Source organism: Embiotoca jacksoni, unplaced genomic scaffold, assembly GCF_022577435.1.
Source record: "Embiotoca jacksoni isolate LCO1_2020_lvr unplaced genomic scaffold, fEmbJac1.0.p SCAF_10, whole genome shotgun sequence".
NCBI lineage: Eukaryota > Metazoa > Chordata > Actinopteri > Embiotocidae > Embiotoca > Embiotoca jacksoni.
Window position 1 is genome coordinate 7,800,001 of NW_027185230.1, and position 23,805 is coordinate 7,823,805.

The 23,805-nt window shown below is 41.9% G+C and overlaps 2 protein-coding genes across 3 annotated transcripts in view; both read left to right on the plus strand.

Moving 5' to 3' along the window:
- The window catches only part of exd3 (exonuclease 3'-5' domain containing 3), a 42,431-nt gene extending 31,469 nt beyond the window's left edge, over positions 1–10,962 (plus strand). The window contains exons 20-21 of the mRNA XM_069163507.1: positions 9,077–9,143; positions 9,336–10,962. Coding sequence (XP_069019608.1) covers positions 9,077–9,143; positions 9,336–9,718 — 450 coding nt within the window. The 3' untranslated portion in view covers positions 9,719–10,962. The remainder of the gene's footprint in view (positions 1–9,076; positions 9,144–9,335) is intronic.
- A 4,517-nt stretch (positions 10,963–15,479) lies between these two features.
- Positions 15,480–21,316, plus strand: nrarpa (NOTCH regulated ankyrin repeat protein a). 2 transcript variants are annotated; one of them, XM_069163527.1, is made up of 3 exons: positions 15,480–15,677; positions 16,754–16,861; positions 17,092–21,316. In XM_069163527.1, the coding sequence occupies exon 3, from the start codon at positions 17,595–17,597 to the stop codon at positions 17,931–17,933; it is 339 nt and encodes a 112-aa protein (XP_069019628.1). In that variant the 5' UTR covers positions 15,480–15,677; positions 16,754–16,861; positions 17,092–17,594; the 3' UTR covers positions 17,934–21,316. The 2 variants fall into 2 exon arrangements, with proteins under 2 accessions (XP_069019628.1, XP_069019619.1); XM_069163518.1 differs by lacking the exon at positions 15,480–15,677 and having other exon boundaries at positions 16,368–16,861.
- The last annotated feature ends 2,489 nt before the right edge of the window (positions 21,317–23,805 follow it).

Here is a 23,805-nt window from a genome sequence, read left to right on the forward strand (position 1 = left end):
TAGAAATGTGGTCATGTGACAGCAGGTGGTCATAAACGGAGAGATGGTCTTCAGCTTTGCATGTCATTGGCCTCCTTGATCTTCAGATTGCACCATATTACCATGTATAACTAATCGGGACGATAAAAACAGTCCAAAAGTGGTGCAAGGCTTAACAGTGAAGTACGAAGAATTAAGTTGTAAGTGAAATCCAACAAATGATGAGGTCTCACCATCGTCTAACTTTGTGGGCTTTTTTAAACCCTGTTGTGACAGACATGATCCATCGCCGCGTGTTTGTTGTGAAGGAAGTCCCACATCAGATAATGCAAGCATTCGACTTTGAAACCATCGGACAAGCAGGCTGGCATGTAAAATGATTTGTCGGTACCCTACTCGAACATCGACACCTTGCCTGTCAAAGCGCCACGTGGTAGAGTCGTTTCCTCTCCATTCCCTCACAGCTTTTCAGGAGAGAACAGACCAGACGAGCAGCAGCCACCACTGTCAATATTTACAGTCCTGGATGAATCACTCAGCATGACAATAACATTCCCTGCGTGCCTCTACATCAGGAAGAGATTAAGAAAAAAGGAAAAGTGAGAGAAGTGGTGAAGAGGGGGGGCTGGAACGGTGAAATATGCGCCAGCAGCGATAAACGTTGAGCAAAGGGATCTGCTGGTGGCTCTCCCATGACGAGGCTGTGTGTACGTGTACGCGAACAGATGTAGTTCAGGTTGGTGGATTCAGTGGGTGGAATTTCAGTTTGCGCGTGTGGGTGTAGTGACGGTTTGAGAACTGTTAGCGCATGTCGAGGAAAGCTGTGGATGTCGTAACGTCGGGTTGAATGGGTGCAGTGAAGGCATGGGAAAAATTTGTACTTGGACAGTTTCACTGTGGAAGCGTGTGGAAACGTCACGCTGCACAGGCAAACCGGGAAAAACATTTGGAGCAACACGTCCGTCTCAAAAAGACAAACGTCAACGGACCGTTACATGGACGCTCTGTGTTTTAGGGAACCAGTTGTCTTTATTGCCCATATGACAGCACCACAAAACCCACCATTTGTCTCCTCAGCAATTGTGCAACAATCAAAGGAAATTGGGCAGAAAAGGCAAAGTAAATGACGTTACTGGCGTTTATTTTAAGACAAAAGAGGCTCTTTCACAACACAGCTGCTCGAATTTGAACCATTTGTCATGTCAAATGTACATACTGCTGCGAAAGTTATCTTATATTTGTATCTATTATACAGAAATCACAAAAAATCTTAAGATTATGAATTTATGATTTTACATTTGCCGTCTGTTTCATTCAACAATATATGAGAGAACCTGCACAACTTGGATCCTTGCATTGGTATATCTTCAGTAGGATTTATGTTTGGCTCATTTGCTCCTTATGAGCAAATTACTGGAATGACTTCGACATGCAGCTGCAGCTGCCCATTATTTTCATTATTGGTTACAATGGATATTATTCGGTTCAGTCAACTGTTTCTGCTACAAACTGTCAGAAAATACTTAAAAAAACTTTACCTTACACATTTTCCCAGAAGCAAGAGTGACATGTTCAAATAGCCTTTCTCCCACTCAACCGTCTAAAATCCAAAGATATTCATTTGACTGACCTTTAAAACTGAAAAAACCTGCAAATATTACACTTTTGCTTGAAGTAAACAATCAATTATCAAAATGAGTTACTAATTGTTTGAGCTGTCGTTTGGAAACCGTTTACTGAAAGTCTGCAGCACAGAACAGCTTCGAGCTGTCATAAACTGACACTAACATGATAATTCAACAGTATTAATACTCGGTAGGCCAAGTGTCTTATGTCATGCACCACGTTAAGCTTTGCCCCTCCAACTTAAAATGTTTAGTCTGGTTGTTTTAGTTTTGGGTTCTAGTAAAAAAAAAAAAAAAAAAAAAGCAACATATCAATAGAAGCTGGCCAATGGTTTAATCCAACTTTTTATGTTTTTGAGATGAGCTGTTTTTATCCCTCTTCAAAACCCATCGCCCAGCGAGCAGCATTGTCAACGGACCTTTTCAGCTCGTTGTTTCCCTGAGCTGTTTGGCTTAGACCGGCCCCAGTTATGTGGCATCTGAAGAGAGAGGAAAAGAGAGTACTTGGGGAAGGAGAGAAAGAAGAGGTTAGAGGTGAGAGACAACCAGAGAAAAGCAGAGAGAAATTGAAGAAAACACTGGAAGGGGGTAGATGGAGCTTCAAGCAAGACATAGTGGAGAAGACATGGGTTCAACTGGAGAGAGAGAGGGAGAGATAGAGGTTGAGGTTGAAGGTTGAGTGTGTAAAAAAACAGAATGGACTGACTGTGCCAAGCCAAGGGAAAGCATTAGTGCTATTTGTGTGACGGCTAGACTGTTATCTGCTAGACTCTGGACTATTATCTTCTTCATTACCCCTTTTAGTGAGCACCAATAAAGACGGACTAAGGGAGCAAGGGAGAGAGTGAAGAAAAGGCAGAAATGCTGAGGCCAAGTGGAGGGTGAGAAAATGGTCGAAAGTGCAAAGCAGAGTTGACGACAGAAAGAAAGAAAAAACGGATTGAGCAAGAGTTAACAGAATAAGGGAGGGACTCCAACAAGCAGAGCAGAAAATGTGTAACGTTTCTCCACATATTGTGAGGGACAGTCCTGGTGGTGCCTCATCTTGTGAAGAAGCTCCCTAATGTAACACATTGACAGTTAATGATGCCAATATAATTGGTGTAATTTCCTGCACCTGCACTGCATGTACATATCATACACAGCTTTTCAACTTTAACATAAAATAATGTAGAAGCAGCGTTTCCCACACAGACTTTACTTGGGCGGGCTGCCCAAGTATATTTGGCGGCCCATTTCAGCATTTGTTGTTTATTTATAGTTATGTATTTTTTAATCTGTCTGAGATAACGACTCTCAACTAACGAGTGGACAATCTCCCCTCGCTCTCCTTTCCCTCCTCCCCCAATAAACTGCATGAGTCCCTGTATACACATCGGTCACAAGCCATGCCACCACAAGTCAATTCTCGACCCTATAGGAAACACCAAGAGGCATATAGTATAAAGATAGATTTTTAAATACAAAACCACAGTATACATACAGAAAGTTACCTTTTAACTTAGTTAAAGCCAATTTAAAAAAATATATATATACAACTGTAAAAACTGTATATATATATAAAACGCCTTACCATTAAAAAAAAAAACTAATTCTATAAAGTGTTCAAAAACATATTGAGAAGTAATTATAAATGTCTGAAAAGATGTAAAATAAACAATACAATCACATCAAGGATTTTCAGTCGTACACTGTGGATACTGCATTTCATGTATTTACGAGATGATTTAAATGAGAAGAGATTAAATAGGTTTCTACTGGGTAAACAGCCGTTAAAATCAGGACATAAGTAGTGAAATAAACAGCTGTGTTTTTGTCAACAATAATATTTGAAAATGAGAGCACAGAAAGAGAACCTAATTCATAACCATAAAGAAATGGAGAGGGGGTAGATGGGGTCTCTACGGACAGAGAAGAGCACGAGCAGCGGCGTTGGAAAAAAATGCAGCATCATGAGTGAGAAAATATCTGTCTTGAATGATTTGAAAATGAGTTCCAACAATTTGCAGCACCTCCGATGTGTTTACCAATGTCCACATTGTTGAAATACAGAGCGTGTATGCTCACGCTCCGATTTACAGCAGGAGCAGTCGTGTTCTTCTTGGTAATTTGTATTCCTGGGAAAATCGGGAAAGACATGATGTGACTTCTATAATTTGTGCTAATGCAGGTGAAATGACCGGGTTGCAACATGAGTCAGGGAAGGGTGTGCATTTGTGCGAAAATTGCATGCGAGTTTTTACATCTTTTGCATGCCTGTGCAGTGTGAGCGTGTGTGTGTGTACATGTGTGTGAGCGAGGTGAGTCAGAGGAAGGTGTGTGTGATGTCAAGCCCAGACAGGCTCTGCTGTGGTCCAAGTTCAGGTTGCTGTCAGGTGGTAGTGGTTAGTTATCAGAGCTGGTAATTATCTCAGACTGTTGGGCTGAGATACTGGCCAGATACCCTCAGGATACTGTGGGAAAGTACATTTAATAGGTCACGGCAGTGTTTACCATCATGCTCCTGCCGCAGCGGAAAAGTGACCCTTACTTCCCCCTTACAGTTTTTAGGTACCGTACATCTGGGAAAAATGTATTTTGAAGGGATCTACCTTCGTGACAAAATCTTAAAGAATAAGAGTAATGTCACAACTTTGTTCTTTGTTTAATTAGAACTTTGTTTTCATTTTAAAGAATTGTTCACCATATGTTACTCATCATCAGTTAACTTGCATGTTTTCTTCTGTGACTGATCATTATTTTAAACTTTGGCTCGAAATGTATTTTTCAGTTGTATATTCCACTGTTTTTTTGGAGACTTTTCTCTCATTTCATTACATTGTATACTTTATTTACTTCGTTGCAAGTGACCCCTTCTTTAGGATATTCTGATGAACAGTATGTCTGTGCAGCTCATCTGAATTCATGAAATAACGAAGCCATCTACCATTATCCTATCTTCTGGTTTTCCGCATTAGAGGTTTGGTTGTAGTTGTGTTACCTAAACCTTGTTAAGCTGCATTTCAAAGTCTCACGGTGTCTTACAGGAAATGTGACGTACAAAGACAAATTGATTTTTCCTTGTATGTGCAATGAAAGTATTTATATTTTCAAGTAACTACTTTCATAAGTGAGGAGAAATGATGATTTAAATAGAGTGCTTGATTTTGTGACCTTCTCTCACCTCTCTCTCTCTCCTGCACACTGGCAACTAGTGCTCAGGCTTTATTTTCCACTCAAAGATAAGAGCTTGATTTAATGATTAACACTGAAATGATGCCAGCTTTTTCAGTGCTCGAATACGAAATGAAGTAAGATGTTTCCACTCCAGTTTGTGTCATGTCTAAGATTGTCCATCCAAATCACAGACTGTTACATGAACCTCAGGAACGTGGGAGAGAGCAAAAAAAGATCAGTGCTTTGGGCCGGTGAGCTTCTCCTAACTCATTATTTACTCATCATTTGTACAGAAGTGAAATACAGTACTGAGGCTGATTTTTCCATTTCAGCATGTCGTCCCACTTACAATCATTTTCCATTTTAATAATACCTGACAGAATGACAGGGAATTAAAGATGGCACTACTGACATGATGGCAGACATGAAATGATGGGAACAAACAATGAACCTCTGGTTTTGAATGTTTTCTTTTGGTTTCTATGGAAGGCATACATACTGTAGTTTCTAGAAGAAAAAAAAAAAAAAAAACTCGTCTTATATGCAGTACATATATTTTAAATCTTGGACAGTGGACTTTGAAGTATTTCTAACTTTCTTATGGATTTACATATAAAGGTTAGATGAGACCAGCTTTTCAAAAGGAGACGATGGTGCAATTCCTGCTCCCCTCTCACTCTTCGTCTCTCCAGTTCCCACGCTGCCCCTTACCTGACTTACCCAAATTTGAATGAAAACATCGGGACCCAATTGGCTGGTCCATAACCATGTGACCCACGTCGGCCCTAAAAGCACCGCCTTTTGAGATTGGCCGAGGATTTTCCCATGGGAGCTGCCTACAGAGTGTGTGTGTGTGTGTGTGTGTGTGTGTGTGTGTGTGTGTGTGTGTGTGTGTGTGTGTGTGTCTGAGCACGTTAGGGATAAAACAAATCCCCCCCCCCCCCACCTCCTCTCCACTATCCCCCTTTTTCTCCTCTTTTTTTTTTTCCACCACCTAGCGTCCTTTGAAACACAGTATCACACTTCAGATAGCCTTTGTTGTCACGGCAAGGAGCATTCGAGGAGTGAGAATGTAGGAGGTTCCCTGAAAACGACTGAAAGACAAAGAACAGGCAGTAAAACAATGTAGCAACAGCCTAAAACTTTGTCGAGTTAGATATAAATAGAAATTACTGTATTCTGTTTGCTATTTTTGGGACACTTTTGATCTCAACCTGTTGTTTAAAATTGCAATCCACCTGATGATCTCAAAGAACGTACTCAGTCTGTGCAGACAGGTTTTGTACTGGAACTAGTTTGACAGTGAGTCTAGTGCTGTACAGCCTCAGAGAACGCAGCTTCATAAGCTATATCCACACGAATACGTTTTTGTTTTCCATTGTGTAACTCTTCTTACTATTACACCTAGTGTTCACACTACTCGCCAGAGGTGCTTTCCAACCCCTAAAACTGAGACTTTTGAAGACCCTGTTGACCCCTTGTTAGTTTGAAAACCCAGGGACTGCACTTTAGTCCAGTGACTTTTTAAAACCACGAGACCTACGTTTACTTCCTGATTGGGTCTTATCTGTCACCTGTCAGCAGTCACGCCGCTATCACGAGTCTTTTTTTTTCCAGAAAAAAACAAACAACATCTACCATGACTACCATTAGTTCATTCAACAGTTGCAAAGGTTGTTGACCTCTTTGTGTGTGCTAGCAGCCATTCAAGTCTGCATTTCATAATACTACCACTGCCTACAAGCTCATATTTGAGTGATTTGCTGCATTATCAGCTCTTTGTGGAGCGGTAGTAATGTACTGTACTATGTGAGCTATCAGACTCAGTGAGCTGCAGTGTTTGTTAGGCTCGTTCCGTTTAAACATGAGGAGTGAGATGAGTTGGGTAAGAATGAGGTCGTGGCACAGAAACGGATGGGTCACCATGGCATGCTTGTGATGTGTGTACTACTGTGGACAGAGATTTTTTTTTCCCTAAACGGTACAGACAGATGGTTTTTTTTGTCACTGTTTTAAAAGGACAATGCATTAGTGTGGACATAACTTTATGCTTGATGGCAGCGTGCCTGCAAACTCCAGCACTTACTGCTGTAGAATAAAGCTGCTGTTCACAAATATGCTTAATCTCCAAATCTGTTAACATCGCTTTGACGTGTGTTAATATCACTGCAAATTTAAATTATTTATCTTTCTGTATCACTTGTTAGTCTAAAAGATTCCTGCAGGATCTTTGCGTTTGTAAGTCAGTGTTTTGATGAATTATAGAATTATTTCCATCCAGGTTGCGTGTGTATGAGATGGTGTGCGTGTGTGCCTGCCTGTCCGTGGCTTAGCCTTGAGATTTCAGAGCAGGTTCTGGCTTGCTCAACTCTGGGAAACTTCGAGCTGAGCAAATAGCTCGGTCTGTTTTCCTGGCTGCCGCCACACTTGTATGTATGAGCCATGTGTACACGCTCTGAGCCTTTGTATGCATGCGGTTTGTGCGCACTGCAGTGTAGCCTGTGCAGATTGTAAAGTGCTTTGTCTCGCGTGGTTCGTTTTTTTGTGTGCTGTTTGCATGTTACGTGCGTGGTGCGTTTGTGCATCCACTCGGCGATGAGCTTCATTCCCGCAGACAAGACAGATTACACCTCTGCCATTCCCACACCTCCACTGTCTCTTGCCGTTTTCTCCTCTCCCGACCTCCGTCACCACAGAGGAAAACACTGCTTTGCATGTGCTCATAGAGGAGGAGACATACTTCAGTGTTGGGTGGGTGTATGCGCTTGAGTTGCTCCTGATTTTTTTTCCCAGGTAATCTCTTGGGAAGGATTGTGCTTGTGAGCGAGGTTTGATTTACAGCCCACCTCTAAGTGGAATGCTGTTTGCTGGGTGGAGCTCAGGTGTATTGACAGGGCTTTTAGCACTGACATGCTGTCAGGATGGCTTACAGACAAGTGTGTGTCCACGTTAGGGTCCGGCAAACAGGAGGTCACTAATGTCCCATCAGGGAGACCTTTACCATGGAGAGGGACAGGACAGCATGGACATGTGAACATTACTGAGGCGTGAATGCTGTCTACACAGACACACGCACACGCACACGCACACACACACACACACACACGCACGCACACACACACACACACACACACACACACAAACAAACACTATTCTGATCCTGCTGTAACACTTGTGCCCTTTCACACCAAAGCAAGAACCTGGGAAAAATGTCTGCTTGATGTCGGTGTGAATGGGTCAACACAAGTTATCAGACTCAAGCATTTTCCGGGTACTTTTACTTTGGGAACAGGGGAAATTTGGTCTATACAGTTGACATAACGTTACTAAGGTGAACTTTGAATACATACCGCCGCTAAATGACTTGGAGGATTCAGAAGTTACTTTGTACTCTGGTAGGATTTTAGTTTCTAGAGTTTCAGAGGCAGATCGCGTGTTAACACTGATCACCAAGTTGTTTATCATTTGTCTGCAGAGCCAAACCAACTGGAGGTTGTAGTCTATGTCACGCACTGGGTGTGTGTGTGGGTGTATGCGTGCACGGGAATGTGACTTTGAAGTGATCGTATTAAATACTCCACAATCTATATAAGCCGTTTTTCCGCCGTGCGGTACAGCTCGACTCGACTCTACTCACTCAACCAAAATGTATGGATGATACCTGGTACTTTTTCTGTATCACCTCCATCGAGGTTCCAAGCGAGCTGAGCCGGTACTAAAAGTTGACGTGAAAACACCGTGTTTGTCGACTTGAAGGTGATGTCACAGTAGTTTCATGCAGCGTCACTATGACGACCAGCTACACTGAGGTAGTACTATCCACGGTGGAAAACAAAGTGCAGAAAAGAACCTGGTGCTAAAAGCTCGTAGTGTCGGGTGGACCGTGGAAAGGGCCATTAATCTGTATCTTAATATGTTGTTGTTATATGTCTGGAATATTGTCTCTAATGGAGACATTTATGTTTTGTAGGCATTTTGGTGGAAAAGACAGTTTAGGAAAACACTATTAATTGAATTATTAATTATAAATTCAGGGATGAGATTTTTATGGTCAAATTTACATGTTTATAAATTAGGGAGTCTGTTTTCAGTCTCATTTGGTCTGCATAATATTTACATCAAGGCTTAAATTGATAATTGTAGTTTTACTAAAGTTGAAAGTGTGATTTACATGTCAACAAGTTATTGCTGGTTTTGCCATTAGAATAAAGATAAATGTAAAAATGTGGCACAAATTTAAACTGAATCCATTTGTTTTTACTTATTAAAAACAAAAACATTCCCGGAATGTTCTTGTGTTTTGTTTTGTTTTTTAGGCGTGTAACAGTGATCAGTATGTGGCAATTCCCCAAGAGGACATGCTCAGGATGTTTAAAGAGAACGGTGAGTCAAACCCTTTTACCTTCATGAAATCTCACTCAGTAATATGGGAAAGGCTTTATTTTTTATGGATTATTATGCTAATGAATAAAGGATGTCTCTACATGCCATTACTCCTGCTTTTATTGTGTTGGCTATTACAAAACCCTTACTTTTTAGGAATAAAGTCAGAATATTATTGTGTTTGGTTTGTAGGATTCTTGCAGGACCAGGATAACACTGACCACACGCTACAGGAGTCCCATCAACAGGAAGAGGAGAAGCTGTGTGACATTCTGACCCCCTGTGCGACCCCTGAACTCCCCAGGTATGCCCTTCAATGTCGCTGGGCCTCCCTTTCAGGGCTGGACCCCGACACCCTGACCTTTCCGGGGGGGGCGCCCATTCAGCTCCACACTGTGCCCCTTGGCCTCCTGCCGAGGATACTGCTCTTCTACGCCTGCACCAGATGTGGCAAGGTGTTCTGGGAAGGCTCTCACTTTGGCCGGGTCCTCTCCATGTTTCAGGAGGTCTTACACATAACAGATGAGGACACTGAATCAGCTGCTGCGCCACATGCAGTGGCACAGCACAAATGATTGATGTGGAGCTGCTGCCGTTCACCTGACCCTAAAAAAACATCCTGAAAATGTTCAGCATTTTTCACATTTATCATCCAACTGTCGTGAAATATAATTAAATTACCCAACACATATTTGACTTGGTAAAATCATAAAAGAGGACTGAAGACTGAATAGAAGCTGACATTTCAACTGAGGCCTTTCAACAGCACCGTCTACCGCTTGAAATAATAATTTATTCAGGTGAAAATTAGAACATTATAAAAGACTGGCCTTTTAGTCCACTACAATGTGCGAGTTAATATGAATATATTTTGTTTTCCTGGATCAACAGGCCGCTCTCAGAAGCTGGATCTCTGTTAGCCATTATGGTTAGCAAAGGTAGTGTGTTGATCGATGGGTGAAGGATTTACTTTCATGTCTTTTGTAATATTCCAAATCTTTTTTAAGATGTACATATTTTCAACAGTTTTAAATGTATTGTGTTTAGAAGTCATCGACAAGATTTTAATTTAAAATTGTCTGTTAAGACGCTGCCTATCGATGAATGAGATAACGCAGTGGTGATCGAGCCTGTGGTCCACTGACGACAGCCCGTGTGTTTTCAGTAATTAAAACGTAACGAGGTGGGTGTCTGTGGCGATATCACAGGGAAAAATCACCAGTGGTGCAATTAGTGACACGATTTTCCCCACCCAGCAGTGGAATGTTCCATTAGAGAGGGTAGGCGGAGCTACAGCACCAGGCTCCTCCTTTATTTGCTGAGGGACTGACATCCAAAAACCCAGCTCCAATTACTGCATATCGCCATAGGTGCCACCAAAGAGAACAAAACCGAAATCTTCCAAGATTGTACCTCTAAAACTCTGTTCAAGTTTAAGATTTATTTTAATATCAATGAACCACAGACGGGTCACCCTGTGATCATGTGTTGACTTGTTTTTGCTGTCGACCATATTGACTGTTGTACTATAAATCCCACTTATGGTGATTTATGGTTTGGATTGTAATGTGTTGTAAAAACACACAGGAGATTTTATGTTATCGAACTATATAGCGCATGCCGTTAACAATATGCATCAATGTTAAGTTTGTTCCATCCGGCGATGATCCAGCTCATTTTAATTGTTCAGACTTGAAAGCTGTGATCAACCAATGACAGGACTGTGGTAGGATGCATTTTCATTCTCTTATTAAGTTTATATAAAGTTTCATTATTCTGCTAAATGTTTTAATAAAGAGATTTTTCATTTCATTTTTAATCTGTGAGAAGTAGTTGTGCCTTACGTCAATCACCAGATGTTTTTTTTTTTTTTAGTTTTTTTTATGTGTTTCTAAAGTCACAAAGCAGATGGTGAAGGACTAAGGGTGGACAGATTGATGAGATCATCTAAGCTTCACTGATGTCTGTCAGGTGTAACACTAGCGTGGGGGTTTCCTGCCCCGGGGCCGAAGAGTCGTCAGGTCAGAGTAACCCAGCACATACCAACAGAACCCCCTCACATTTTCTCATACCTTCTTCTCTTCTGTTCACAGATCCCACACCGAATTTGTGTGATTGCAGAAAAAAAGGGTTCAAAGAGATTTTCTAACGTGGAACATTCTGCAATTAATGTTGTCTACAAAAGAGCATGGTAGGCATTTTGTTGAAGCTGCTTCAGGAGGTTGAGCTAAAAAATCTTTTTACAGTCTAACCATGGCCAGATGTGCACTTTATTTTATTGATCACTTAACTCGGATCAAAAAAGCCACAGTGATTTTTCAATGACAGGTCATACTGTGAATCACTGAAGTACATGTGTTCAGTGTTTGAATCACAACAGCTGCAGGAGGAAGTCTGAGATTTGTTTCACTAATCTTGATGCTCCAGAACATCCACACTATCATCATATCATGAGTAATCAAACTTAAGGTTACAGATGTAAAGCATTTAATGAGAGTTAGTAATTCTTGGATCACTAATTTAACAGTCTGAGTTTTCAGGGAGATTAGCTTTCTTATCTTTATTCTGACAAGTAGCTCTGGAAAGAGGCGTGACCCAAACAAGTGTCCCAGGTCAGTCCTCTCTTTATTCTCTTACTTTCCAATTGTTTTCGATATGTTCAAGTCATTCGGAAGAAGTAGACATGTTCAGCTCAAGCAATGACCAACAGTGACGTCACCCATTGTTTCTTGAACTGCTATTATGAAGCCTCGAGTTTGGATTTTGGTTGTGGTCATTTTACTATTTTGGAACCATAAGTGACCTTACAGACAAGCCGGGGGTGAGCGAGTGGTGGATCTGACTCAATCTGAATGGGGAACCCAAGGACACTACGCCCGTCCACCTGACTGCACCACAAAATTGTCAATCAAACAGACGCCCTCCTCTAATGCCGTTATCTGTTAGGACATTACAAGTATTTTCACATCTGGAGAATAACGTTACAAAAGTGGATGTCTGCACACATGAATAGAAAGTTCACCGTTCATTGTTCATTGTTGTGAGCGTTGGGTGAGTCGCGGTAGTCCGGATCTGACCCTCTATGCCCCTGTGAGATGACAGATATTTTCTTAAGCTTTCACCAGCTGTAGATGGCATCAGTACCACTTTCTTGACTCGCTTTACAAAGGGTTCGATTTGATTTTTGTTTGCATTTGAATCGCTGAAAAATTGGAGATAGGCTAATTTAAAGAGCTAAAAACATTAAATGAAAATATTAATTCATTCTTTTATGCATGTGGGATATGGAGACAGTCTCCATCTCTATATGAAAGCATGTCAAATTGAGACTTTTAGGTGTGGGGAAGAGGTCGATGACAAACTGCATGCATGACTGATCTTGGCAGCAGAAGATGCCTTTGAGCTCATTGTGGAGGGAAGGCTGGCCTTATCCTTGTCTGTGGGACATGACATTGTAGAAAAATATCCGAGGGGTGGACAAGACGCCTAGTTGCTCCTCATAACATAGTATAAAATAATATGAGCTTTTTCTTCTGGAGCAAACAGCTCCTGAAATACAAAAAAAAAAAAAAAAACCTCTTGGCTTGTCGCCATGCGCTTTATTTAAAGCAGACTGTGAAATAACTACAGTAACATTGAGCTTCCCTCAAGTATTTTTAATGGTATGAATGAAGTCCACGCCCAAGCTCCCAAATAGCCCCTCTGAGTGTGTCTCGTCCCGTCCTTGTCCGGGTGGTCGACTCGCAGCCCCTGCCTCTGCCGAGCGCGCAGAGCTTTCTGCTGCAGCACCGTGTTATTTGATCCTTGCTCTTTCTTTGCTGGGAAGAAAAGCTCGCCTCTTTCCCACGCTCTGAGGACACGTGGTGTCCGGAATGAATTGGATTCAGAAGACCCTCCCTCCTGGTAATACGTCACCTCTCTCTCTCTCTCTCACTCTCTCTCTCTGTCACACACATAGACACACGCATGCTTTCTGGTATGAATGCAAAAGACCAAAATTACCAAAGCGTCATGGTTAAAAAAAAAAAACATCGACATTTACATGACAGTTTTAATCTATTTTCCCTCTTGTATCCCATTGTGTGACTTTTCCTATCTTGACTCTTTACTAGCGTACATCTCGGGAAGGGACGGGGCAAGACGGGAGGCTCCTCCCGTCTTGTCTGGCCCCGGGTGCCCCGGCCTCGGCGCCAAAAACTCGGCCCATGTACCGATCGGCATCAGGCAGCCCGACGCTCCTTCTGCAGGGCAGCACTCGCGTCTCTTTTTCTGTATGGAAAAAAAAAAAAAAAAAAAAAAAACCACGTCTTGTTTATCAACACACAGCCGCAGAGCAGAGATATGGCTGCAAAAACAACCAGAATAGACTTGCATTATCTTTGTGTAGTTGGTTTCCATGTCGGAGATTGAGGGAAGTTGGTCTCAGCGCAACCTCTGCGCCCATGCAGGCGACCGTTCAGGCCAACTGCACGAAGCCCGACTGTGCTGATGAAAGGATGATTGATTGATGAAAGTTTTGGAAATGCACCATTGCAACTTGTAACTGCGGTTGGCGTGCGCTTTTACGCACGCGAGGAATTCGTCATTGCTGTTGTAAAGTGATATTTTGCCTGACGAAGTAGTGTGATAATAATTGGACATGAGAAATAGGGAGGGGGGGGGAGAAAAAGTATTTTATCACTAGTTAAACGAATATACCATGGCTGCCTCCCAGGTGCATTTTACCAAGAAAGACTCCAGAGTGAAGTGTTGCGGAGGGTATTTGCGAAGAAACTCATCCAGTGGAGAAATTCTTGGCTCCTGGAGTCTGTGCAAATGTTTTCCAAGTGTCCAGACGCATTGCAGCTAAAGCTCTGATAGTGGACAGATGTTCCTGATTTTCCAGAAAATGTTCTGCACCATTCAGTAACCAAAAGCAAAAGAGGGAGAAGGAAAAAAAAAAAAAACACAATGCTGTGCGCAAGTTTTCAGGACAGAAAAAGTAAAACAGAGCACACTAGTGCAGTAAAATTCACATGTGCAAATATAAGATTTAAAATGTAATGATTCTAAACTCATTTCCTGCCAATGTGATGTGAAAATGTTGATACAAACTCTTGTACGTCCATACAGATCATTGCAGTGTCATATGAAGACCATAGAAAGGAACACGTGTCCCTTACTGCGGCCTGTGTACAAGGTCTCATTTAGGTTTTCGCCACATTTCTATTAATGACTCAGAGCTACTGTCTTTGTTTGGGAGCATTTGCAGCTGTGGCCCACTTGTTGCAGAGGAACAAACAAAAAACAGGCTGCACACAAACAGTCACCTGCACATGCAGCTGAAAACAGATGAATCATCATCTCCCATGCCAGCTGTTTGGACTATTGTCCATCCTTTGCTGTCACTTGATCAACAGAAATACTTGTTTTCTGATTGGCTGCCATAAAGCACCTTCGAGCAGTTCAGCCAGCATGTTGAAGTTGCTGTCTGCAGCGATAACATCACAATTCAATTACAGATGAATGTCAATAAAATGAAATATTAAGGTAAAGTCAGTTTCTTTCATTACAACATAATGTTAATAAATCAACACCTGTCAGATTCAATAATAAAGGAACATTATAGTAATTATGAAGGGAGGATTTATTGTTGGACTGTTGCATACTTTATGCTTCACCTGTCAGTGGTTTTACTGTTGCTGTGGGCACTCTGTGCTTAAACAATAGGATGTTTACTCTCAGATGTTTAATTTATGACTTTAATAGACACCTGTCAGCCTGTGTAAAACGTAGCTCTTCGAGCTATGAAGCACTATGCCCAGAAAAAAAAAAAAATGAAGCTGACTATGTCTGAGAACTGCTGTCATGTTTGCAGTTTTGTTTCGGATTATATTAAGTAGGCTTCGGCCCTCGTGCGTGGGACGTCTGTTGCGCGCACACGCACACACGCACACACACACACTGACTGACGCGCCGACCCACAATCGCACACTCCTGCATATATATGCAGGCAGCCGCAGCCGTGCGCCAAATGTGCAGTTCAGAGTGTGGGAAAAGGAGGACAGTGTGAAAACCGCCAAACCATCAGAGCGCAGAGCGGCTTATAAAGTGTTACACAGATGAGATACGAGATGAAGCCTCGACCGCCAAACGGAGCAAACGGTTTGAGGGAGGCTACACATTCCTGCTGTGTTTTCCACACATTTCTCTCTCTCTCTCTGTCTCTCAATCTGTCCATCTCTTGTCACTTCAGGTTTCATGTCTAACCGTGTTCCTGTCGGTCAGTATCTATCACCACCTTTTCCTCTCAGTGTCTCTCTCTCTCTCTCACACGCAGGCGCCCAGTTCCCACGGTGGCGGGGGCAGCTGAGCGGCGTGTCAATCTGCGCAAAGCGTCACCTCTTTTCACTTGCGAAAAGGAAGTAGCGCAGTGGCTTTTGTTATTTGAAGTCCCACAGTCTAGTCATTTAAAAACAAATGGACTGTATCCGCCGTTTATGATTTAAACAGCCACCTATAGCCTCCTCCTCGGAGGTGTTTTCGTATGGAGAGGTATGACCGATAAAACTTGGGGGTGGGGGGGGGTTGTATTTAACTGACGTGACCATTTGCTCCAGAGGTAATTCCTGTCCTGAGAACACGCAGCCTCTCCAGGCTTTTTAGATTTTCAGGTGTGAAAATACGCGCTCACACTTAAGAGTCAGGTGAAACGTGTTTTTTGGAGTCCTTTTTGAGAACAACACTGTTTGTAGTATTCTGCTTAAAATGTAGAAGCATCCCATTATATTCTTTTAATATTTGTGCACAAACCGTAACAGAGCTGTTTACCGGGAGTCCACGGGCTGTCCACAATCTGTAGAGAAAGTTGGGCTACGTATAGCTCCGGCAGCAACAAATAGACCTCCTGGTGTCCGTGAGTCCAGATGTGATATAATTTAACTTGTACCGGTTTATTAAGATGTCTTATTTATCTGATATGGTATCGTCCGCGAGTCAATGTTAAGATTAAGTGAAATACGCCTTTCCTGTGATATTTCCCTGATATCAAAAAAAATGTAAGTGGATAATGACACATTTTAATACCGGTTAAATACTTCGGAGATGTGTTCTCAGAAAAACGCTTTTTCAAAGAAAGATTTCATCTGATTGATTTTTTTTTTTTTTTTTTTTTTTTTTTTTTTTTTTTTTTCTGTGATGTGTATGCGTTGAAGGAGGGACACTTCTCGCGGATGGACAATCCTCCTGACGATGAGACTTGATTAACTTTTTTGTTTCAAGTTCCTATTGATGGGTAATCCACGATCCTTTACAACCTACCCGCTTTCTCAGCAGTTTAGAGCTCCGGCAGACGCACCGTGCCTCTGCCTTCACGTGGTCGACTGCAGGAGATCAGATATAGAGATCACTATAATATTGCTGCGGGCGGCTTGTTTAATATTTCTGCAGCAACATTTGGCTCCCTCCTCGGAATACCACGCCCCCTCCCTACAGATTCAGGGGGCCCTGATCCCTCCTTCTAACCGAGCCGGCAGCCTATAACCTCCCCGGGTCTCCGCCCATTCCTTCACAGTTGATTCTTTGGGAAGGTATTGTCATGCAAATAAAGGACGCGTAAAATATTCCCCCAGAGCGCAGCGCAGGGCAGAGACTCACACGGACCGCAAGGAGGACACAGACCGGGCCACACGGTGGATTTCTATCGTTTGCGTCGCTACGGACCCGTCCATCTGTCACAGGTAAGTCTCAAATCTGCAGCGGATTACAATTCCAGACAGGTTTAGTGGGGGAAAAAAACAAAAACAAAAGTCAAGCAGTGTATCCGTGCGTAAACGCGTGCGCACAGAGATCTCCTCTCTCCCTTTTGGATGTGGCGGAATGCAGGGTCTCTCTGGCAGTCCATTGGTGAGGAATCGGGATTCATGTGGACTTCTCTTGTCTTTTTTTTTTTTTTTTTTGTCTTTCCCAGACACCCTGGCCACATGAGCAGCGACACATAGCCAGGAAACAGGTTGGACCGTTCAAGGAGAACCGACGGGGATCCAACAACCAGGAGGCTGCCCTGTGGTGATTGTGGTCATACGCCAGTTTCCCCAAGTGAAGTCGGAGGTGTCTCTCTTCTCCATCCCCTTGTGTAGGCTACCTGCAGCTGCTACTACAGAAGGGGAACTATATCTAGAGACCCCTGGATCGCTTGAGAGCACCCTCTTATGTTTTAGGGGATTTAGGATCTCTCAAATATTAAAATTTTTGCACACTAAGTGTGTCATTTCTTCTCTTGTCCTTTTTGGGATATACACAGTGATCTTTTTCCGTTTTAGTACTTTAAAGTGCCTTAGCAACTGGTTATAATCCAGTGTAACTGTGGCATTGTTACCAGACCAGAGACGCTCAACAGGGAGAAGACGATTATTATCAGCTTTAGAGCCCAGGCAGGATTACTTCTTCCCCACCCTCCAGTGAGCTGCAACCATGAGCCAGGCGGATGTGTCGACTTGCTCCGCGCCGCAGAGGGTTTTCCAGGAGGCGGTGAAGAAGGGCAACACCAAGGAGCTGCACTCTTTGCTGCAAAACATGACAAACTGCGAGTTCAATGTCAACTCCTTCGGACCAGAAGGACAGACGGCCCTCCACCAGTCCGTCATTGACGGTAACCTGGAGCTGGTAAAACTACTGGTGAAGTTTGGGGCAGATATCCGGCTGGCCAACAGGGAAGGGTGGAGCGCTTTACACATCGCTGCCTTCGGGGGCCACCAAGACATTGTGCTATACCTCATCACCAAGGCCAAGTACTCATCTGGCGCCCGGTGATCTGTCTCTGCTGTCAGGTAAAAACGTAGAAAATAAAAAAAAAAATAACAAATCAACAACAAATGAAATATAAAACTGTAACATGACATAAGGGAAAGCCAGGCTCTTGTAAAAGCAAAAAAAAAAACACAAAAAAAACCATTATCTAAATAGTTGTGCCAAATTATATTACAAAAAAAATAAAATAAAATAGGCCTGCACAATAATCTTTCCTCACTGTAAACCAAACGGGGTCCTCTCTGCACTCCTGAGTGAAGCACCGCATGGATCATACACAGCGCTTCAACACGAATCTTTAACAAAAAGAAACCCATTTCGGTGAGGTTGTTGGTACTAAAGCTTTCCTCTTGAATGTGCATATTGGATCGTGTCGTCTACTATAAAAGAAACCAGCTTCTGTGCATCACATGTGTGTGTTTGGACTCCAGAGTGCAGATGGCCCAGTTTTTTTTTTCTATCCCTCCCATTCTCAGTACAGTTGAATAGTTTCTTTGTGGGAGCGCAGATTTGACCTGTTGCTCCTCATTGTTCTGTTAAGCCCTTTTTTTTTTTAAGTTATTTTATATGAAACACGGCACTTGATGCTAAATGGCTGCATGCTGGAATATCTGAAAGGGAAGACACATGGACAAGAGAAGAAGGGTTGCCCTCTGTTGGCTACCAGAGGTCTATTTTCTTTAATAAATCCATTGATTCATTTTTTTTTTTTTATCTCAAAGAGCGGCATTATGGCTATCCAACACGTTTTTCAGATGTGTAATCATTATGAAACAACAATTGACTTCATCATTGTTGTGAAGTACTGTACACAATAGCTTTACTTCGTTTCTGATTTTAAAGGAAATTAAAAAAAAAAAAAAAAAAAAAAAGAGACAGTAGCTGAATGCGCTCTGCAACAGATCTTGCCATGCTGGCGTCCAACTTTTCAGGCCAGTGCGACCACTTTGCCAATGGTCATTGTGTTACTAAAAGAAAACCGCTGCTTTCGCTTTGTATAAAAAAAAAAAAAAAAAGAAAAAAAAAAATCGCATTTGGAATTCACTTTATAATCTCCTTTCAGTATTTTATTAACATCCTAGTCATCACTGTGAAAGCAGGCTGGGTTTTTTTTTTGTTTTGTTTTTTGTTTTATTTATGAAGGTACATTGAGAAGATGCATTTTTGAATATGTTGTGATTCTTCTTTTAAGAAAAAAAAAATCTGTGTAGTGTAAGAATATCATGGGTGGCTCCAGCTGCTTCAGACTCTTAGCGTAAACTGTCCTGTGTGGAGGTAGACCTGCCACCCCCCAACCTCCCACCCACCACAATCCTAGACTCCCCCATTGTTATGGTCTGTTGACCCTGAGAGGACTCTCTCTTCCTCCTCCTCATCCTCCCAATTAAAAAAATGACTTTGTTTGGTTGCCTTTTTCCCAGCTACCTCGACTGTAAAGTATTCTCAAGTTGTTCTGCTTTCTCGCCACTCTGCCACGTTGTTTGGAGTCTGAAGAGATCTGCAGTTTTGTCTGGGATCACCCACATGCCAGTATGTGTCTGCTCTGTAGCCTCAGACAGATGGACTCCAGCACAGAAGATGCAATGACACCCAATTCCTGCATCCTCGGTTGGGACAGTTTATTTTACACTACAACCAAACCAGTGCTAACAAGCAAAGCGTCTTTCTGTAAGGGAGTCTGTGTCTCACTCTTTTTGTCACACACACACACACACACACGCACACACACACACACACACACACACACACACACACACACACACACACACACACACACACACACTGCCATTGTTGCATGTTTCTCCTGTAAAGCTCCACCTTTGCTCTCCCTCTCTGTCCTCATCAGCCTGTATGGTCGTTTTTGTTTTCATTTTTTTCAGTCATACAAAAAAAAAAAAAAAATGGAATTGTATCGCATGACTTATAAATGCAGGGAGTTTTATTGCACAAAAATACGGAGCCTTGTGCGCCCCCAGTGTTCGTACGGGGTAACTGCAGGAGCCAAGGCTTTGGAATAGTTACTACTACTGAGCAGGACCCTAATACTGTTGGATGATGAAGACTTAAAAACTACAACAACAACAACACATGACTACCGCAGGATGTCACACAAAAAGGAAAATTTGGTTTTCACAAACTTGCCTGCTGCATTTTGAAAAGTCATGGCACCCTAACATTTGTAACAATGCTGCTTGTATGTTTCTTTTCTTGTTAATGTTGATGTGTTTTTTTGTTTTTTTTTGTTTTTTTTAAGCATACTGCTCAAATGGCCAACAGTTGTGTGGAAACTTCACAGCAGCACTAGTTCACCTCATGAGAAGCTGTTTTGAAGATGTCTGTGTGTTTGTGTGTTTTTGTTTTTATTGATGTGTGTGTGTGTGTGTGTGTGTGTGTGTGTGTGTGTGTGTGTGTTATTGTTTGCTTCTCATGAGGCCTGTGTGCTAAACAGTCATCCAGACAGAACTTCCCATTTACAACCTGGAACAACCACATTTAACCGAAACAAATAGTTCCACTACATCAAGGTATAGATTGGTATCAGGCAACAAATGACATATGCATCGCTTGTCTTAAACTTGATTTTTTTTTTTTTTTTTTTACTTTAATTTTGTTTGTTTGTTTGTTTGAATATTGCACTGATGACTGTTCGTTGAAAAGTTGACTTTTATGTGTCAACATTTTAATTTTTTCTGAATAGAAAAAAACAAACACAACAAAATACTATTGTATAAATATATGCTCCAGGTGATAATGTCCTAATGTGTGTATTACTTTGTGGAAAAAAACATGATGTTTTTTTTTTACAAAGATGTGTGTATCTCTGTGATTGGGTGTATGTATATATACATATGGATATATATATCAATGCTGATGATGATGATGATGATATCTTGGGGCACTTTCTTTTCTGAAGTGCTGTCTTTCTGTTGTTGTTTTTTTTTTTAAAGGGGAATAATACATTTGATGGTAAGATCATTGTAACAAAAATTGCACGGTTGTGTGGTTATTTGGCTTACCAGGGTCATAACATTTATGACGTAAGGAGCCAGCTGCCGGATTGGTGTACATGAGTGAGAGGATTTTTTTTCTTAAAAAAAAAAAAAGAAAGAAAAAAAAAAAGAAAAAGTGCTGACTTCTTTGGGCCAACTTGTGTTTCTGGTCTTGCTTCATTTCAAGCAAGAGGAAACAGTTGATCTTTCATGAGTGATGCAGATGTTCCATCATGTCTGATTTTTTTTTTTTTTTTAATTTGTATTCTTTTTATTTTTTGAACATTTGTAACACTGTGATGATGACGTGATGTCATTCGGAGATGAGTGCTGTATTATTTTTGTACGTTTGTGTACAAGCCAGTAAAGAAATCATTAAACTAAAAATTCTCTGTGTATGCATACATTTCTTCACCTCCCCAGCAAAAAGCTAAGTTTTTCTCTGGTTCAACACCCTCCTCCTCCTCCTCCTCCTCCCTGCATTTTTCATAGAAAAGGTTGGTTTGGGAAACACACCCCCACCCTGCTCTCTCTCTTTTTCCCTCCCTGTCTTCCAAGCCGGGCCCAACCCAGATCCCCATTCTCTCCCTTTGTCATTCATCTGGCCTCATCCTTTCACTGCTGGGATAAAGGAGCCCAGTGCATTGTGGGTAGGCTCAGTTTAAAGAAGGGTCCCCTCCCCTGTGTGTGTTGTGGGAGAGATGGTTTTATGTTACCCCCACACACTCAAAAACTTTCCAACACACTCTCCTCTTGTGCTCTCTTTCTAATGATTGAGACCCAAGCTTTGCACTGCAATTCAGCTCTCTGCTAACAACCTGCTTTTACCTCTCTGGCACTTTGCTTCTGTACGCTGGAGTATGTCTTGTCACTCATTATTTACACTCTCAAATTATCTTGTGTCATTTTCCTAACCCTTTCTCCAAAGCGCCATTGCACATCTTCGAAGAAAAACCTGCTTGCTAATTCAGAAGCTTTTTTTTTTTTTTTTTTAAATGTCGGTTTTTGTGATATTTGTTGCAACATATGTACTCTGAAGCCTCCTAGCCAATTATAATGATGCATGAAACGGCCCTGGAAATGGTTGGTTAAACTGTTCACCACTCTCGCTTCATTTGGACCTGTCATTTAAAAAAAAAAGAAGGGGAAGAAATGCTGCAGCACACTTGATTCATTTGCAGCCACAAAAGTTTTAAGAAATTCTATGTCAATGTGTGCATCCTGTACTGAAAGTGTGATTTTTTTTTTTTTTTTTTTTAAGTTCAGCCTGTAAATTATTATTTTCAATTATACTCCGTGTTGGAGAGTTAAGTTTAAGTTTCTTGTCTTTTGCTCCACTTTGCTGTACTCACTGCACTGGTTGACAAAACACAAGATTTGTGAGCATTTTTGCTCATGCCCAGTATTCACCCCGCTTCGTAGAAATGCTGAGTTGCCACTGATATTGCGTGGCTGCATTGAGGGTTGTGGGAAAAGAAACACAATGCATTTTTCTGCATGTCAGACCTGTTCGTGTTGCAACATTTTTCTGGGTGTCGACCAGCTTTAAACTGTGACTGTTTGAGTAAAGAGGATTGCAAATGTGATGAAAATAACGGTTGTGGTTTGAGAATTTTCATTTCACTGTGATCTTGAATTTAAGTTTAAAAAAAAAAAAAAAAAAAAAAAAATCAGTGATGTCTACTTCTGGTTTTCACTGACAAGTACAAGTTTGTGCCGTTGTAAAAACAGATGTTAAACTTGCTCTCTGAGCTGCAGCTGAACCACACAAGACCTGGGCTCAAGCTCTCATCGCCAATCACATGAAAACTTCACCTATCTGATGCATTTCTTTGTTAAACTCTAAAGTTAGCTCCTCTAAACACCATCCCCTTCTGTGTTTTGATACATGGCAGGCAGAACGGGTTATCTGGCCTGCTGCTCACATGTACTTCCCTACCTCCCTCCCTCCCTCCCTCTCTCCCTCCCAGTCTCTCACTTCTGCAGGATGTTTTTGTTGAGCTGGGTTCCCATTGTTCACACACTGAGTTGGCTGGCCTCCCAGGGTTGCTGCTGGCTGCTAGGCCCCCTAATAGGTTCTTCATGTGCCTTGGCTTTCCTTGCTCATCTTGGTCTGGCCTTTTTGGTGGAGAAGCCAGACAACACAAGGCACTTTTTTTTTTTTTTTTTGGGGGGGGGGACTTTGCAGAGAAGACAGTGACAGAAAAGGAGATGAATATTTGTTTGGGGAATTGCATCAGGTCCAAAAGAAACATAGAAGAACAGCAGCAAAGTCATTGTGTTAAAGTGAAGAGGCCAAACTGGCAAATATAAGCAGTTACAGCTCTGCAAATGCGCTTGTATTGTTTTGTTTTTGTATTTCACAGAGACGGAGTTAAATATTGTTGGTGGGGTGATGTTACAGCAGCTGCAATCAAGTGCATCTGTGTGATTATCTTCCATCTCTATTCAAAAGGCCATTGTTCAGAGGCTCATAAAATATTCATATCCGTGCTTCCACCCCTCATTTGAAGGCTTACACTTGATCTGTAACACACAAGATTAACTGAACATCTTGTGATTCGTGTAAAATGCAATTTAACTGGTTTTGCAACAATGAATTCCTCATTTTATAACGGCTCCTGTTCGACATGTGTACAATGACGTGAGCTTTGACTGTGAGATCTTGTGTGTGACCTCCCCACACTGCATTTGTATTGACCTGGTTGCGGTCGGATTGTGTAATAATGCACCACAAACGGCCTGTTTGAATGAGGTCTGTTGTACATTCAGGATGAGAAAGCATTTGAGGAACTCTCAGAAGCTGTTGCAGGAGTGTGAAGTGATGACAGCCGCACAAAGAGGAACATACTGCAACCGTTTAACAGTCTTTACCAGTTCGTTGA